Source organism: Fundulus heteroclitus, chromosome 19 (assembly GCF_011125445.2).
Source record: "Fundulus heteroclitus isolate FHET01 chromosome 19, MU-UCD_Fhet_4.1, whole genome shotgun sequence".
Classification (NCBI taxonomy): Eukaryota; Metazoa; Chordata; class Actinopteri; order Cyprinodontiformes; family Fundulidae; genus Fundulus; species Fundulus heteroclitus.
Window position 1 is genome coordinate 31,158,714 of NC_046379.1, and position 17,889 is coordinate 31,176,602.

General features: G+C 44.5%; 2 protein-coding genes across 4 annotated transcripts in view; one reads left to right on the forward strand and one right to left on the reverse strand.

The window, feature by feature from the left end:
* The first annotated feature begins 672 nt into the window (after positions 1 to 672).
* Positions 673 to 3,439, forward strand: ankrd9 (ankyrin repeat domain 9). Its single transcript, XM_012879715.3, has one exon. It carries the CDS (start codon positions 1,039 to 1,041, stop codon positions 1,861 to 1,863), a length of 825 nt encoding a protein of 274 aa, XP_012735169.2. The 5' UTR covers positions 673 to 1,038; the 3' UTR covers positions 1,864 to 3,439.
* A 1,091-nt stretch (positions 3,440 to 4,530) lies between these two features.
* Positions 4,531 to 17,889, reverse strand: part of tecpr2 (tectonin beta-propeller repeat containing 2) — a 45,478-nt gene continuing 32,119 nt past the window's right edge. For all 3 annotated transcript variants that reach the window (XM_021307146.2, XM_012879703.3, XM_036151153.1), the window contains exons 19-27: positions 17,200 to 17,341; positions 16,779 to 17,004; positions 16,614 to 16,703; positions 16,426 to 16,523; positions 16,195 to 16,330; positions 12,289 to 12,437; positions 11,958 to 12,099; positions 11,705 to 11,854; positions 4,531 to 5,756 (exon numbers count right to left, since the gene is read on the reverse strand). In XM_021307146.2, the coding sequence (XP_021162821.2) occupies positions 5,605 to 5,756; positions 11,705 to 11,854; positions 11,958 to 12,099; positions 12,289 to 12,437; positions 16,195 to 16,330; positions 16,426 to 16,523; positions 16,614 to 16,703; positions 16,779 to 17,004; positions 17,200 to 17,341 (1,285 nt within the window). In that variant the 3' untranslated portion in view covers positions 4,531 to 5,604. The remainder of the gene's footprint in view (positions 5,757 to 11,704; positions 11,855 to 11,957; positions 12,100 to 12,288; positions 12,438 to 16,194; positions 16,331 to 16,425; positions 16,524 to 16,613; positions 16,704 to 16,778; positions 17,005 to 17,199; positions 17,342 to 17,889) is intronic.

A 17,889-nucleotide genomic window follows, 5' to 3' on the forward strand; every position in this document is an offset into this window, starting at 1 on the left:
TCCCAAACCTTCTGGTGTCTAATAGAAAACGTATTATTTTTCAGCATCACAGAGGGTTCAAGCAACATCCAAACTAACAAAACGTTTTGGAGTGGCCTGGCCAGAGTCCAGAACTGAAGTCTGCTGAAAATCTGTGAAGTCAAATAAAGAAGGTGGTAACTTTGATTATGTCCACAAAATCAGGAAGATTTGGAGAACTTTTGAGGAGCAGAGTGGGTAAATATTTCAAAATCAAGAAGGCTGAATGCTGAAATTGAATCAGAAGGTGTGGTTAAACTTGTTCAACCAGGCTATTGGAGCTTTCCCCCCCTTCAAACAGACGTGCTTGTTTTTTAGTTGAATTGTACCAGATGTCTTTTATTTTTTTTCATCTCACAAACCTGATACAGTAACAGGGGCATGAAGAGCCACTTCAACTGTCTGAGGCGGTCCTGTTAACAAGAAGATTCCTGTCAGTGTCAAAGCTTTGGGCTTAAACTGCAGGCGTCTGATCGGGAACCAAGCCAAGTGTTATACAATAACAAGGTTTGCTCTCTATGTCAGGACTGCTGCACCCAACAAGGCCACTGATCCCATATACGGTGCAACACACCTCTCACGGATCACATGTTTATAATCCAAAACATCTCTCATCAATAAAAAGACTAGTACACATGTTTATCTGGAGTCAGCTGTAACAGGACTCTGGGCTGACTGGGTCGGGTTCTAGCTGCTGGCCTCGGTTCGGTACAAGCCGCAGCAGTTAGAAGGCCACTATGTTCTCTATGTGGGACACTTGATCGCCCCCTCCCTCCCTCCCTCCCTCCTCTGTCCTAGGCTGTACTACAAACATGAAATGCGCACATGGAGCTGCATGAGGGAGGAGCTCTGCAGAGTTTCCTGTCGGGGCAGCTGGGCTATAAAAGTCTGCATCCGTGAGCAAGAAGTTTTGACTGAGAGACAGAACATTGTTTCTACAGTCTTCCTAGGTGTCTCAGGGAGACGCCGCCTCTCTTCTCGCCCGGAGGCAGCCGCCGCTGCCCGCTGCTGTGCGCGCTCATGCCGTGGTTGCGGTCCTCCCCACAGTGCCTCTCCCTGTCGCCGGGCCAGCGGGAGTGTGAGCGGACGGCGTTCTCCTTCTACTGCGCGGTGCGGCAGCAGCTGCCGGTCTGGCTGCTGGAAGAGATGCGGAGCATGGAGGTGTTCTGCTGGGATAACGGAAGCCCGCGAGCCTTCCTGCCGTCCGAAGCCCTGCTCTACGCTATAGTGCACGACCACCGGGACTATGCGCGCTACCTCCTCAACAGGTTCTCGGTGAGCGCGCTCCGGGCGCCGAGCTGCAGCTTCTGCTGCTGCCCGGGCAGCGGCGCGCCGCACCTGAACGTGGCGGTGCGCTACAACCGCGTGGCGGTCCTCAGCATGGTGATGGAGGCGCTGAAGGACTGCGACGGCCCCCCGGGGAAGCGGGGGGAATACCTGGACGGCTGCGGCGGCTGCGTTCACGCCGCGGACGCGGGGAAGACGGCGGTCCAGCTGGCGGTGGAGCTGTCGCATCCCGACTGCCTGCTGCAGCTGCTGGTCCACGGCGCGCGGCCCGACGGCCTCGAGGTGGCGCTGCAGAGACTCGTCTCCTGTGTTGTTTCGGAGCGACAAGCGGCGCAGCGGTGCCTCGACTTCCTGCTTCTGTTCCTGTCCAAGCCGCCGCCGCTGCCGTGGCTGCGGGACGAGCCGCAGCGCTGGCAGGGCGTGCTGGGGGACAGTGTGTTCAGCTGGCTCTGCGGCCTGGCCCCCTCCCCCCTGCTGCTGCAGGCGCTCCGGTGTCTGGCCCAGTCCGGATCACACTGCATCACCTCGCTGCCAGACTTCCTGCAGCCGCACAGCTGACAGACATCTGTTATGGAAGCCACTCTAAAGGACTGCTGTGATTGGCCAGTTGGAATGTAAATAACGTGTAAATATTCTCGAAATATACATATTAAAGGTGTAAAATAGGCAGCTTTGTAGAAGCTCTACAGGACTAGGGGAGCAGAAGTGTTATTTAGGTGTTTGGTTTAGCTATAATCTGGCAGAATAAATTTCTTTGTCAGTTTCTGACTGGTTGGAAAAATTGGCTCTGAGAACATCAGGGTTGAGTTTGGAGCTTTGTTAATTATATAATAATACTGCAGCAAATGTTTAAAAGCCTTAATTTATATCATCTGATCTAATCAGTCAGTCGTGTCCCGGATTTTAAAGGCATTTTTTTTTACACATCACTTGTCTGGCATACATTTTTATTCAGTCCCCTTTACTCCGATTCCCCTAAATAAACCCGAGCACACCAAGTTGCCTTCAGAAGTCACCACTAGTAGAACCCAGCTTTGATTCATTTAATCTGAGTCTAACTGCAGCTGTTCGCTTTCCGACCTCAGAGGTTCTTTAGAGAACACCGGAGAACCAGCTTCACGAAGACCGAGGAACCCAGCAGACAGGTCAAGGAGGAAGTTAAGGTCAAAGCAGGGTTAGGTTCTGAAACAAACAGTCCATCATCTGGACCTGGAGGGAGGATAGACCACCTGCAGACCTCCCGAGACATGGAGGTCCACCTGGACTGACAGGCTGGGCGAGGAGAGCATTAATCAGAGACGCAGCCAAGGTGCTTAATGCTGCAGAGATCCAGGGCTCAGGCGGGAGTCTGACAGGACAACTCTGTCATGTACTTTATGAATGGGTGCCAAGAAGGAAGCAGATGTCTTGTTTTTGTTTTTTTTTTTAAAAGGCAAAGCTCCTAAAGACCTGCAGCAAAAAGTGGTTCTATAATGTATTAACTCAGACATTTTAAATACATGTGCACACCAGATGAAACAATATACATTGTAGTGAGTGCTGTGATGTAGTAAAATATGGATAAAGGTTTGTGACCATGAGCCAGCAGTCCACACATATGTCCACACTGACCTGTCTCCTACAGAACAGAGGCTTATCAGTGGTCTATCAACGTCTACCTCCTTTACCTCCAGAGTCTCATATATGCAGCAAAGACATCAGAGTTAGCCGTTCTCACTTATTCAGAGTGTTGGAGATAACCTCAGCAGTAGGGTTAAAGATCTTCTACCAGCTATTTCTTTCTCCACAAAACAAATGCAAAAGAACAGGAACAAATGAAATCAACACGTCTAAAACCTTGATGAGTTTGGGAGAAAAGTTTTATTTGTATTTTGACCCAGATGGCGAAAGCTCTCTTCCCTGTCATATCGGGAAAAGGATGTTGCAGGAAGGAAAAAAAACCTGCTTTGCAAGCACAGTAAGATTTCTAGAGGGTTTGTGGTTTTTATCATTACCGTCTCCGAGAAAATGTGTTTGTCTGCTTGTTTGTTTTGTTGGAAATATGCCCAGATATTGTGCTGTCAAGTTTTAGTGGGAGTGTTAAAGCATAATGTGAATAAACATGAACTGATCAGCATCTGATGCCGAAGCTGCACCCCTCTGTTTCCAGTGTCTGGTTATAGCTCAGAGATGCTCAACAAGTCAGTGTTATATATAGACAAACGTGCCGACTACAGTCTCAAACATAAACTATCAATGTAGGAGGAGCAGTAAGGAGCAAGCAACAAAGGCCGAGTGACATGGAGCTGTAGCGATAAAAAGCAGTTATGTGTCCTAAACAGGCCAGTGGCCATGTTGTCCAATAAATTTGTTTACAACTGATTAATTCAGTCTCACAAGAAACAATGAAGGTCATTCTCAGCACATCACCCTTAGCTTTGCAGTCATGAAGTACAAGGAGCATGCGGTAAATAGCACCCCTGCTGCTCCGGGTTACGGAACACGTACATTTACATTAGTAAAAAAAAAATGGGCCCATCATAAAAAATAAAAAAATAAAATTCTTAAAACATGATAGCTGATCCAGATGTGATTGCTTCAAACGGAACTGATGGAAGGACTGCTCCGGTGTAGATGATACAACGCAGCTTAATTTGCCCAGTGGTACGTCTAGTGAAACTGCCAGATACTCTAGATGAAAAGAAAAGCCATGAAACTAAGCTCCCCCCCCCCCCCCCCCAATCTACAAATTATAGATCATTTGGGATGTAGCTATAGGAACGACTCATTAAAATCTGCTTTGCACCCCCACTGGCAGTCCCACCTGCCAAACAATTAACTGCAGCCAAATAACGCCTCAGTATTGTGGGACAGCAACACAGGACCGACATGATCAGTGGTGGAGAAGTGTGTGAGATCAGCATCCACTTATCAGTTTCTGAACCTAATCAGGAGAGCTCTGTGTGTGAGTGCGTCTAATATCTACTAGCATTTTAGCATGAATAGTGAAGGAGATTAATGAACTATACACAAGGAAGTGGAATGTGGATGAAGCTGAGCAGAACTTAGTAAAACAGCAGCTTTCAGCTGGGAATAACAAGCCTTTAGTTCAATCATTCAACCCCGAACCAGCAAAGGTTCAAATGCATTATTAACATGAGATTCCTGAGCGCATGTAAACTTTTGACCTGCACTGCACATAGCGAGTGAGAGCTTGCTGTAGCAGCACACAAGTGGAAAGACATCTTCGATGACCATTCTGTGATATTTTATTCCTTTTAACCCAGAGCAGACCGATCGGTCCACCGCAGTCAAACAGGACTAATCAGGGAACACGGATTATTTCTATGAACAGCTAATTAAAATTCCACCTTTGCGTAAAGCCAACTCTTAAAAAAGAAATCAAAACACTGAATAAACAAAACAAACCGATTAGCAGCAGAGGACTCATGAGAGGGAGAAGGAAACAAACTGATTTGCAGGGTGAATGATATTTCACTTAAATGTTCCTTAAAAGTCCTCAGTTGGTCACAAACTACAGTGAGATCCACTTCAGGCTGTTATATTACAGTGTTTGACGGGGCTGGATTCTACTCCTGAACCTTAACAGTCCCAATCTGTTAAATTTACAGAAAGTCCATAACCCGCTCAGTAGTGATGCAACATATCGACAACCCTCAGGTTAAAGTCTGTGATTCACAGGCTCAACAACAACGTCCAAACCCTCAAAAGCAAAAAGGCAACATAGAACTCTATTTTTATTTGTTTTACGGGAAGCCATCATACTAGGAAATTGGTTCATTCTGTGGTAAAAAAAAAGAAAAAAAAAAAAGAAAGGCTTCCCACCGTCAAGTGTATGGCTGAGACATAAATGCAGCACCAGCCAAGAAAAGGAGGGTTAGAAACAGTTTTAAAAGGAATAAGTCCGGCTCCACTAAACTAAACTGAACTGTTTAATGTCTCCTTTGAGTCTTCTCATAAAACCTTAATTACTAAAGGAAAATCTAAAGCTGATTTCAAACCAGCTTGAACAGCTGACCTAGTCTGGAATAAATATTAGCAGAGCTAAATAAGGTTAAAGTGCTTCCTGTTACAAAAATAAGATTAACATCCCTTCATTTTTTTCCCAGAGTGCCCTGTGCAGCAGACCTTGCAGGACGTGATGTCATCGGCCTGCTCAGAGTTGCTCCACCTGTGAAATCACTCAGGCCTGTTCCTGTCTGCCTCAGAGAGAAGGTTATAGATGGGAGGATCACTAGCAATGACGTCACAGCGGCCTGCGCAGCCGATCCAGATCTGAAGGACCAACACCACACAGGGTCAGATGAGCTCCCATTCATCTTCAACATCCTCTCCTCCAAGCAGGGGGCCTGAGGGCGGGGGGGCACTGGGCATCTGTGGGAGGAGCTTTGTCAGCCGCCGGCACAATCCTCCAATGGGAGTTACTGCCCACAACTCTTCCTCCGGAGTTACTGTGAAGAAAGACGGGAGACAACAGCTGATACCTCACATTAGCTTTTTTTTAGTTATTGATTTTCTTTATCTTTCACTCAGTAATAAGGAGGAATCAATTTAGGCTTTTGATCAAAGATAATTTGTTTTACCACTAAGGTTTTTTGCTGATATACCAATCCAACCAGGGGTGTTCTGATCCATTCCCAGACCACACCATTGTTAAATGTTCGGGATTAGAGTCCTTGACAAATCTCAGATTTGTCAAGGAACCTAGAGGAAGAGCAGAGAAAGGCAAAAGTGGTAGAGCTAGGATCTCAGGGGGACCAGATGGGAGCTTCCCAAGAGGAAGGCTTACATGGGCTGAATTACGGAGACTTGAGCCTCTCTGGGTCTCCTTCCTGCTGAGGGCTGTCTGTGATAGCCTTCCAAAGCCTGTGAATCTGTAAGATGGGGCATGAGAGACAATCCTACATGTAAGCTCTGTGGGCAAAATGGAACCATGGCACACATCTTAACAGGATGCAAGTCTGCCCTGCCTCACGGTAGGTATAGGTGTGTCACGACAAAGTACCAGACGTGCTCAATGACATTTTGGAGCAGGAAAGAAGATAGAAACACCCTTACAACATCAAGCCTCCACAAATAACATTCATTAAGGAGGGGGCAAAGCTACCAGCACCCCAAAACACATGATAAGTCTCTTGTCTTCTGCTGAAGCAAGGATGATCATTCTGATCGAGTTTACGGTGGAAGAGGGGCGTAAAGAGGCGTTTATGAGGGAGTCAGATCGTTAATTCAAGATGCGTGGAACTGGATGCACCTCCACCTGCACCTAAGGCCCCTGGGTCATCGCCCCTAAGTACATGCAAATCAGCAAAAATACCCGGAAGTCTCCCACCAGACGTCCAGATAACCATGGCAACGGAGCTGTCAGACAGTCACAGAGACGTCTCAAGGGATATTTGTAGTGAATTACAGCAAACCAACAGCCTCTCGAGTGACATCAGCGACTCATTAAGGAAACCGGCAGGAACGTTTTTCTGATTGGAGCCGTTTTGTTCTACAATGTTTATCCGATTCAAACGCCGCTGTCTGGCTAGTGCCTTTAGCTCAATCATAGCTTAATGCTGATCATTAGAATGACATGAATACGCCTCCCATACTTGCATGAGGAAGTCTGTCCATGCACACAGTTTGTGGAGTACTTGACATTTTGAAGACGAATTGGGATGCTACATAAAAAAATCAGATCCCTCTGCCCGGTAGCTCCGGTGGCACAAACCGCAGCAGAGTTAGATCTTGAAACAGCACCAGCAACACACTAGTAACGCTGGGGCCAGTTCAACAATAACTGCCCTGGGCAGCCTGTACCGGTTAATCAGCCACCCATCATCATGTTCAAGCAGGTCCATTAGGATCTCTGAACACACGCTCCCTCTGCATTCTTCCATTGGGGATCTCCTCCAGTAGCACCAACAATGCAACCGTTCCACAATTATGATCAACTGAATGCATCTATTTATGGACATGTGCGTTTGTCTCCACCTTAGAAATGGAAACACCTGTTTTGTTAGGAATGAAACAGCTGATCTGACCTCGCCTTGTTTTGCAGTGAAAATGAAAGAGCTCGTTAGATGATTGACATGCATTTCATGTGCCTCTGTGCACAAACCGGTGCATATATGCATCTACATTTGACAAAAACAGAGGAATATTCACAGTTTACATCTGACTGAGGTTGTTACCATCATTTCCAAGTTTGTTACATTATTGTATTTCTATGTGAGAATTTATAGCATAAAGGCTCAAACTCATGAAAAAAATTGAGGTTTGACGCTCCTTGGTTTTAAATAAAACCAAATAGAGTTATATTTCAGTGGATTTGGGTGAGTTTACGGTGCCATGGGGGAAGACGGGTGTGACGTGGCGTTCATGAGGAAGTCAGATCGTTACAAAGAGTTGGTGCAGGACTGGAGGGACAAGGGTTGGCAGACATGGTTGTACCCAGTGGAGTTTAGATGTAGAGGTTTCCCAGCTCGGTCAGCTTGGAAGGTGTTGACAAGAGTGGGGTTGACAGTGGAGGCCAGCTCAACTCCTCCCTCCTGTCCCACTGGCCACCACTGCTGACCTGCCAGCAGGAGAGTGGTATGGTCCGGGGTCCAAATAGATTGTTGGTAACCATCTGATGACACCTCCTGGCTGATGGCTTCGGTCATAACAGATGACCGAAGGAGAGACATCTTGATTACATGAATGATTACTGAATCTCTGGAAATCCGATGACTTCAAGGAAAGGCCGGATGACAACCGAGAAAGATTGGTGATTCTGGAGAGACAGAGGACCTCCAGGAAAGACTGGCGTGGGAGTGTGGGGCTAGCAGTCCCATACACAGCACTCAGGAGAGGGCACTAAGCAAGTTACAGAAATACCCCCTGATTCCATTCTTTTAAAGAATTGGTAATATAAAAGAAAAATGTCCTGTAGGGTTTTTTTGATAGAGGTTATGGATTAAGTCGAAGCAAATGAAAAAAAAAAAAAATCAAAGATCATCTACAAGATGGAGAATGGAGAAAACATGTCGTACATCTTACCAGGAGTGGCTTGTCTACCAAAATTACTCCAAGTGCTTTTCTACGGGTCCTCCAGTAGGTCAGAGAAGATCGCAGAATGAGTTCTAAAGCTCTACAGGCCTCATTTGTCACAGTTAAGGTCAGAACATGTGATCCAACAACAAGAAAAAGGCAATGGGCAAAAATGGCCTCCATGTCTCACTTTTACCTAAAAATATCTTGATCATCTCCAATATTCTTTGGACTGATGAGACAAAGTGAACCTTTTTGCAAAGTTTGTGTCCTGTTACATCTGATGTAAAACTATTACAGAATTTCAGAGAAAGAACATCACACCTACTGTCTAACATGGAGGTAGTAGTGTGATGGCTTGGGGCTGCTTTGCTTCTTCAGGACCTATGCGGCTGGCCAGAATTAATGAAACTTTCCTATTTACCAGAAAATGTTGAAGGAGAATGTTTGGTCATAAGTTTGGAACCACAAGCCAAGTCCACTTGGGTTGTGCAGCAGGACAATGATCCAAAGCCCACCAGCAGGTCCACCTCTGAATGGCTTGAAGAAAGAGAAGGTTTTGGCGTGGCCTCGTGAAAGCCAACTTAAATCCGACTGAGATCTGATAAAGTGACCTTAAAAGGCCGTCCATGCTTAAAAACCTTCCAATGTGAATGATTTTACAAGGATCAGAGGGCCAAAATCCCTCCGCAGTGATTTCAAAGACTCATGCTTCAAGGGGTGAAACAACCCGTTATGAGATCTATGGAGTAATAACACTTTATACACAGGGCCAGGTTGCATTGAATAGCTTTTTTCATCATCCAGCTATTGTCTATAGCCACTTAACCTTGCAGGGTTGCATGGTCTCGCCCCTAAGTACATGCGAATCAGTAAATATACCCGGAAGTCTCCCACAATGTGTTCAAATAACCATGGCAACGGAGCAGTCGGACAGTCACAGAGACGTCTCAAGGGATATTTGTAGTGAATTACAGCAAACCAGCAGCTTCTTTAGTGGCATCAGCGACTCATTAAAGAAACTGCCCTGGGCAGTCTGAACCAGTTAATCAGCCACCCATCATCATGTGCAATCAGGTTTATTAGGATGTCTGAACACACGCTCCCTCTGCATTCTTCCACTGGGGATGTCCTCCAGCAGTGCCTACGCAGCCATTGTCTACATTTATGATCAACTGAATGCAGCTATTTATGGACATGTGCGTTTGTCTCCACCTTAGAAATGGAAACACCTGTTTTGTTAGGAATGAAACTGCAGATCTGACCTCGCCTTGTTTTGCAGTGAAAATGAAAGAGCTCGTTAGATGATTGACATGCATTTCATGCGCCTCTGTGCACAGACCGGTATATATACACAGTATATACATCTGCATTTGACAAAAACAGAGGAATATTCACAGTTTACATCTAACTGAGGTTGTTACCATTATTTCAAAGTTTGTTATGTTATTTTATTTCTTTGTGCGAATTTATAGCATAAAGGCTCAAACTCATGAAAAAACTTGAGATTTGACGCTCCTTGGGTTAAATAAAATCGAATAGAGTTATATTTCAGTGGATTTGGGTGAGTTTACGGTGCCATGGGAAGACAGGTGGGACGTGGCGTTCATGAGGAAGTCAGATCGTTACAAAGAGTTGTCTCCACCTTAGAAATGGAAACACCTGTTTTGTTAGGAATGAAACAGCTGATCTGACCTCGCCTTGTTTTCCAGTCAGAACGAAAGAGCTCGTTAGATGATTGACATGCATTTCATGCGCCTCGGTGCACAGACCGGTGTATATACAGTATATACATCTGCATTTGACAAAAACAGAGGAATATTCACAGTTTACATCTGACTGAGGTTGTTACCATTATTTCAAAGTTTGTTATGTTATTTTATTTCTTTGTGCGAATTTATAGCATAAAGGCTCAAACTCATGAAAAAACTTGAGATTTGACACTCCTTGGGTTAAATAAAACCGAATAGAAGTATATTTCAGTGGATTTGGATGAGTTTACGGTGCCATGGGAAGACAGGTGGGACGTGGCGTTCATGAGGAAGTCAGATCGTTACAAAGAGTTGTCTCCACCTTAGAAATCAAAACACCTGTTTTGTTAGGAATGAAACAGCTGATCTGACCTCGCCTTGTTTTCCAGTCAGAACGAAAGAGCTCGTTAGATGATTAACATGCATTTCATGCGCCTCGGTGCACAAACCAATGTGTGTTTGCATCTACATTTGACAAAAACAGAGGAATATTCACAGTTTACATCTGATTGAAGTTGTTAGCATCATTTCGAGGTTTGTTATATTATTGTATGAAGCCAAATATGATTCTATTTGTTTGAGCAGATTTAAACCATAAAAGCTCAAACTCATGAAAAAACATCAGGTTTGCTGCTCCTTGGGTGAAATAAAACTGAATGGAGTTATATTTTAGTGGATTTGGGTGTGTTTGTGGTTTTAAATTGTTAATTAAACAAGTTTGCATTGCTGCCACACATTTTCATGAGAGGTCAAAAATATGCGTGGATCATTGCACACTTTCACGCATTGTTGTTTTTTCTACATGCCAAGTTGGGTGCTAAACATTACGCTGCAAGTTTTTTTGTGCCTTGTGCATACGCACGCTTTGTACACGAGGCCCCTGGTCAGGATTATAACCCAGTACCTTCGTTCAACTTAGCTAAAAACAGAAGAAATCTTTATGGCACCAAATACTTTTTCGTAGCACTTTTATTAACTTGCATAGATATACTGGGGCTTGGTATTGGCTGATACCTGTTTTTAAATTAGTCAGATTGGTGTACAAGACATAAAGTGTCATTAGGACATCCATTAATTCAAAATTCATGTTTGACTTAATATTTAGGGATGCTTTCAGCCAACAGACGTCAACTGACGGCAGACTCATAGAACTGCATTTGTTAAAAGAAAGTTTACCAGATATATTTGTGTACCTGAACTCTGGTTTCTCTTTAGGGCCTTTTCTGGTACTTACCTCATCTAGGCTATGTCTTGGTAATTATTTGGCTAAAGCGTTGAGGGCAAAAGAGTGAGTTAGGTCCAGGGTTTGGGTTAAGTATATATTGTTCATAGTTGAAGTTAGGTTTGGACTTATTAAGGTTAGGCTACACACAGAATGGGAGTGAACACAATGTTTTAATGAAGATAGAGATACAAACCTGTGGGTGTGTGTCATACTAATAGTAGATCGCCTTTACTTGTATTTGGGTTGGGTTTTACACAACAATCAGTCATTCACACTGTAACGCTAGTGAGCGATGTTTTTAGCCACAGTCTGCCCCAGGGAAGACTGTGGCTACAAACATGAACTACAAGGAGGAAACATGAAAGAATGTTTCACCTGTAGAAACTTGGTATCAACTATGTCTTACCAGTAAACCAGTTAGTGTTTCCAGGAATCTTCTTCCAGTAATCTCCAGCAGGGTTGCGATCAGAAATGCCATAACGCCGAGCCAGTTCTCCATTAACACACCGAACCCACACAGTCTGACAGCTGACGACCATCTGACTGACAGCGAGCCCTGTAGACAAACACACACACTATAACCTGTCGCACACCTAGACATGCATTGGACAGATAATGTACAGCCGGCAGCTACAGAGAGCAGTCAGAGATAGAAGTACCTGGTACAAGGTCCCAGTCTGTCCCAACAGGCATCTCGTCACTCAGCCCAGTTCTGACAAACACACTTCCCCTGTTGTCCAGCGCCCACAGGAGACGATCGTTGGGGCTCGTCTGGATGCTAACCAGCTGCACTCCTATTGGCTGCAAAGATGTGACAGGTCACACATATGTTTTTGACACAAAGCAGGTTTTTGTCCACCATGACTTCTTTTTCGCAGCAGATTTAAATAAAGCACCAACAAAAGCACCATTAAAACCCAGACTCGTCTGCTTCCGCTTGGAACAAAGTGGCAGTGTTGCATGGACAAAAAGGCATAGTTTGGCCTTTACCTGTGAGGGGGGTTCGATGTAGATCCAAGCCGGCATCATCATGCTCGCATTCAGAGGCTGAGTTCCAACTCTGAAGTAAACAAGTCCTCGACTGTCCACAGCCCAAACATTCTGGCTGCCACAGCTGACACTTACCAGACGAACACTTCCTGAAAGGAAAAAGGGATACTTGGTTTTTGGAGCATACGTTAAGACTTTTAAACCACAGTACCCGAGGCATAAGCGCATGCTTTAACATATGCGTATTTTACTGCAGTTGTAGTTGGACGGAAAATGATCCATGGTTTTTAACATTTCTTACGAGTAAAAATTTGAAAAGTGTGGTGTCCAAATGTGTTAAACCCATTTTCACAGCTGGCCCTTAATAAAGTCAAAGTCAATGAAAAGCCCTCTGTAGTCATCTAACTACTAAATCCAAGTATAAAAACAGCTGTTCCATTTCTGACCTCAGAGCTTTGTTAGAGAACTTTAGATAAAAAAATGGCACAATGAAGACAAAAGAACCCAGCGGACAGGACAGGTCAGGGAGAAAGTTGAAGATAAGTTTAAAACAATCTCCCAAGCTTTGAACATTTCACAGATTTCACAGAGTAACTCTGGTAGACAAGCCATTCCTGGTGAGGATTACAACTCTTAAATGTTTTCTCCATTGTTGATAATGGTTCTAACTCTGCTTCTCCGAAGTCCCACAGCCTTACAGATGGTTTTAAACCCTTTCTAGACTAATAGAGCTGAATGACTTTGTTTACCATCTCATTGCTTTAGATACGGTCATGATGTGTTGCTGTTTGAGATCTTTATGTCTACTTCATGTTGTCAGACAGGTTTTATTTAAGCAATTTCTTGATTGTCATCATTTCTGCTTATAACTTTTTGCTCTCTCTCTCTTTTTCTTCATAGTAGGTACACCTGGTCTGGCGTTCTGTTAACTGTGACATCATCCAGAGAAGACGGCTCACCCGCTATTACCATCTAATGTAGAACAGATTACTGGATCAATGTATGCTTCTGTGCTTTTTTGTCTCTCTTGTTGTGTCTCTGCTCTGTCTTCTATAACCCCCAGTCGATCGAGGCAGATGACCGTTCATACTGAGCCCGGTTCTGCCGGAGGTTTTTCCTTCCCGTTAATGGGGAGTTTTTCTTCCCACTGTCGCTTCATGCTTGCTCAGTATGAGGGATTGCTGTAAAGCCATGGACAATGCAGACAACTCTCCCTGTAGCTTTACGCTTCTCCAGGAGTGAATGCTGCTTGTCGGGACTTTGAAGCAATCAACTGGTCCCTTATATAGGAAATGTTTTACCAATCTGTATAATCTGACCTGATCTGTATTATATGATTGAACTTGACTTTGTAAAGTGCCTTGAGATGACATATAAATAAAATTGAATTGAATTGAAAATTGATTCTACAGATCAGCCTGCAATTAGGCCTGTGTGGGAATTTTAATATGGACTCATCTTTCCAAAAAGTGTGGTCGGGGCAGCGAGTAACGTGGTGGTAGAACGGGTGCCTCATTTACGCAGGCAAAGAGCCGCCTGGGTTTGATTTCCGACCTCGGGACCCTTGCTGCATGCCTTCCTACTTTCTGTATCTAACTGTTTCCTGTCAGATAACTGTTAAAAAGCCCAGTAGTGCTAAAAAAAAACTAAAACATTTAGGTGTCAGAGAAAAGCATAACTGTATGAAATCTCAAAGGGGGTAAATTCTTTTACACAGGACTGTCTGACTGATTTGACAGCTGAGCCAATGAGCTTCTGATGAGGACAGATAAAGTTTGTGTCTCAGGCTGTGTCCACAACATATAGCAGTCGTGAAGAGGTCGGCCAATCATGTGATTTTGATAATGAGTAGAGCAGAGGGACTATAAACAGATCTGACCTTTCTCTCGTGTTACACTATCTCTATCACACACACAGATTCCCACTGAGCTCCGACGCAAAACCTGTTACACAACCTCAGACTGTCAACGTGACAGACACACACAGCTGGGTCTGAACGTACACGCTTCAGTCTGTTTGGACACCGTCTGAAACAATGGGTCATGTGGTGGCAGCCCAGTGGTGCGGCGGCTGTCTTCCACATCATTCAGTCATCCAGGATTTATTTACGTTAACCGACATTTATCAAAGAGCGTCAAATCACACCGAACGTCGTCAGCAGGGTGTGATCGTAGAAAACACAACACAGCCTATAGATATAGAGTGAATAGTTTAATCTAAGAATGCATTTCAATGAGCAGATTTATATGTGCTGGTAACTTTATACCCATCAGTGAGAGGGGTTTGTTTGAATGGCTGGCTAAGGAATGCATTATATACCTTAGACTTTACATTGTAAGGCTGAATGGAAGACGCTCTTCATGAAGACATTTGGAAGCTGTGATCTAGATTTGTTCTGCATGCTTCAGTTTGTGTTACGTAAGAACTGATATGGAGTGAAAGATTAAAGCTAACCCTCAGCTGTTGTGCCTCTGAGCCACCAAGGGAGATAGTCACATAGCAGAGGTCACAAGAAGTGGAGCTCTTCCTTAAAATCAATGAGACTATCACGCTTCGGTGCCTTGCAAAGGTTTCATCCTCCTCCAACGCTTCACGTTTGTTTCATTTCAACCTCGTATTTTATTAGGATTTCATATTATAGACCGATACAAAGTAGTTCATCATCATTCTGAAGTGGAATGAAAATGAAATAGACTTTTCAGTCTTGTGGGATGCATCTCCACCCATAAGGACCATCTGTGAACAGAATCTATGGTGGATTTAGGTCTGGACTTTAACTGGGCCACTCCAGCTGAACAGGTTTTCATCTCAGCCATTCGACTGCAGCTCTGTGTATCTGGGCTGGCTGTAATGCTGGAAGGTGAACCTCCACCACAGACTTAGGTCTTCTGCAGCCTTTAACAGGGTTTTACTCCAGGATTCTCCTGGATTTAGCTCCATCCATTCTCCCATCTTATCACAGCTGAACAAAATCCCCATGGAGCATGATTCCACCAGCATGTTGCACTCTGGGGATTGTGAGTTCTGACAAATGTTGCATGTCAGCCAAAATATTCAGTTTTGGTCTCAGAGCCACCTGCTTTCTGTGTTTCTTGTATAGTATGTGGCAAACTGCAAACAGAATTTCTTATGACTTTCTTTTAACATTGTGGGGTTTTTTTCTTGCATCTCTTGCAAGAACAAAAAATGTGTTGATTATTCAACTAATAGCCACCCTGGCAACTGATCTTCCCACCAGAGCTGTGGATCTCTGCAGCTCCTCCAGAGTTACCATAGTTCTCTTGAGTGCTTCTCTGATTAATGCTCTCCCTGCCCAGCCTGTCAGTCAAGGTAGACCTCCATGTCAGGGGCTCCATCCTCCCTCCATGTCAGGCGATAGACTGAACAGAGCTCTGGGAGACATTGAAAGCTTGAGAGATTGTTGTAGAACACTTTAAACTCTGGTTTAAACTGATCCACATCTTTCTCCCTGACCCATACGCTGGGTTCCTTGGTCTTCATGATGCTGGTTGTCCTCTAATGCTCTCTAACAAACCTCTGAGGAAAGAAACTGAACAGCTGCAGTTAGAAGGATGTTAAATTACTCCCAAGTGGTAACTTTTGAGGCGCCTTGTTTCAGTTGACTTTATTCAGGGGTATCAAAATGTTGAAAACCATTCATCATTTTATAATCACACAAATGAACAAAATGTATTTAAGAGGTGAACACCACCGGCAGTGCTTTACAGAGGATTTGAGTTTGGAGATGGAACTGCCTTATGCAAGGTGCTCAAGTTAAAAAATATAGTTTGTTTTAGACCCAAATTATAACCAAACCCAGAAATAAGCAAATCAATAAGAAGAGCAACTGAGTACTAATATTTCAAAAGACTCCACTCGGTTGTGTGTGTTTTATGTGCAACATACCAAGCTGGCTGAGATCCAGGAGAGTCCAATGCAAACCAACGGGGCAAGAAGGTGACAGTGTTCGAATGCTCACTTGGCCATGAATGTCCAAACCCCACAGAGCATCACGACAAGCAGATAAGTGGGTCAGCTCCACCTGATCTCACAGACAAAAGACAACATCAGAGAAGCATGTGTCTAGACCATCAAAAGTGACAGCATTGGGTGCAGTGATGTGTTTGATAGTTTTACCTCTGGTGGTAGTGGGACAGAGGAAGGACGAAGCTCTCCATCCCGATCCCAGACACAGAACAGATCCTTCCTGCTCTGAGCCAACCACAGGAACGTACCTGATACACAGTTAACACACACACCGCCTGCTGACATCTATGGTACTGGCTGGTAGAGGTCCAGGTGTTTGTTCTGTCCAGATGTGTTACCTTCTTTATTAGGCACAGATGAAGATGTGATGAAGGTCCACCTGGTGGCTGACACAGTCCCTCTTGGAACTACGTTCTGCCAAAATGTGCCTATAAGAACCAAAAGTAAGCTGTAAACGGAAACAAGCTGAAAACCGCTGAACCGCTCTGGCGCACTCTACTGACCCACAAGGTTCCCACGGGCGAGATGGAGCTGGTTGCGTCCTGAGGCCACCCACACTCCAGTGGCATTAGCACTGACGAGGCTGGGCTGGCACTGTGAGTACTGGGACAGGAAGGCAACCACCCGCTCCACTGGGCCCCTGGTTACTGTGGCAACACTCTGTGTAGCTTGCAGCAAGGTCTGGAAAAAACTGCCCTGGTCGAAGACCACGTAATCTGAAATGCTGATCTGGTGGAGAGAATGGGGAAACCACAACTCGTTATTCAAGACCCACGTTCAACCTGAACACTAAAACTAAGCCTGAAGCCCAAACACCTCCTTCAACAAATGATGGTCAGGCCAAATGCATTTGTCTTGCTGCTCCCCTCTGGCCATAAACTCTAAGTCCTCCTCAAACATAGCCACTACAAATGATGTGTGTACCTGCCACCAATGGTCGTCATTGCCCTGCGGTTTGGATGGACAGATGCCAGTTCGAAACCAGAGGCTGCCGCTAGCGTCTAATGCCCAGGCTGTTCCACCACCTCCTAGAGCGATGCATATGAGCTCCAGCCCCTGAGCCTCACTGCATCAGAGACAAAACAAACAATAACTCAGAACACACTTTCAGTTTTATTTGTGTCTAGTTGCCTGGTTACTGCATTCATATATATAGAAGCTAAACAACAGATCAGATGAGCCTCAGCCTGTAATATAATCAGTTGGTCAGTGGAGTTAGACACGTCAGCGTTTCCACGTGTAAATATTAAACCGTAGCAATAAAAGTTTAAACTCAACATAGCCCTACTTATAATCATTTTAGACTATAATTAAACAGTCCCACTGGACCTTGCCTGAACAAATCTAAACATTTGAGTTTAAATTGTCGATAGGCAGCTGAAAAACACTGAGTGCTAAAAGTACTTACAGGGAGTAGTATTACCATCAGCCTAACACTGTCAGTGTCAATTAAAAAAAAACTTTTCAAATAAGGATATGATTTATGAAGTTAAAAAAATCTATCCATACCAAGTTGCCGCTATATGAAGAAGGATTGGCCCCCTTGGTAAATCATAAAATAACTGGGATAATGGTTTCTGATCCGTTTATCTACCCATGCCTAATTTCTGCCAG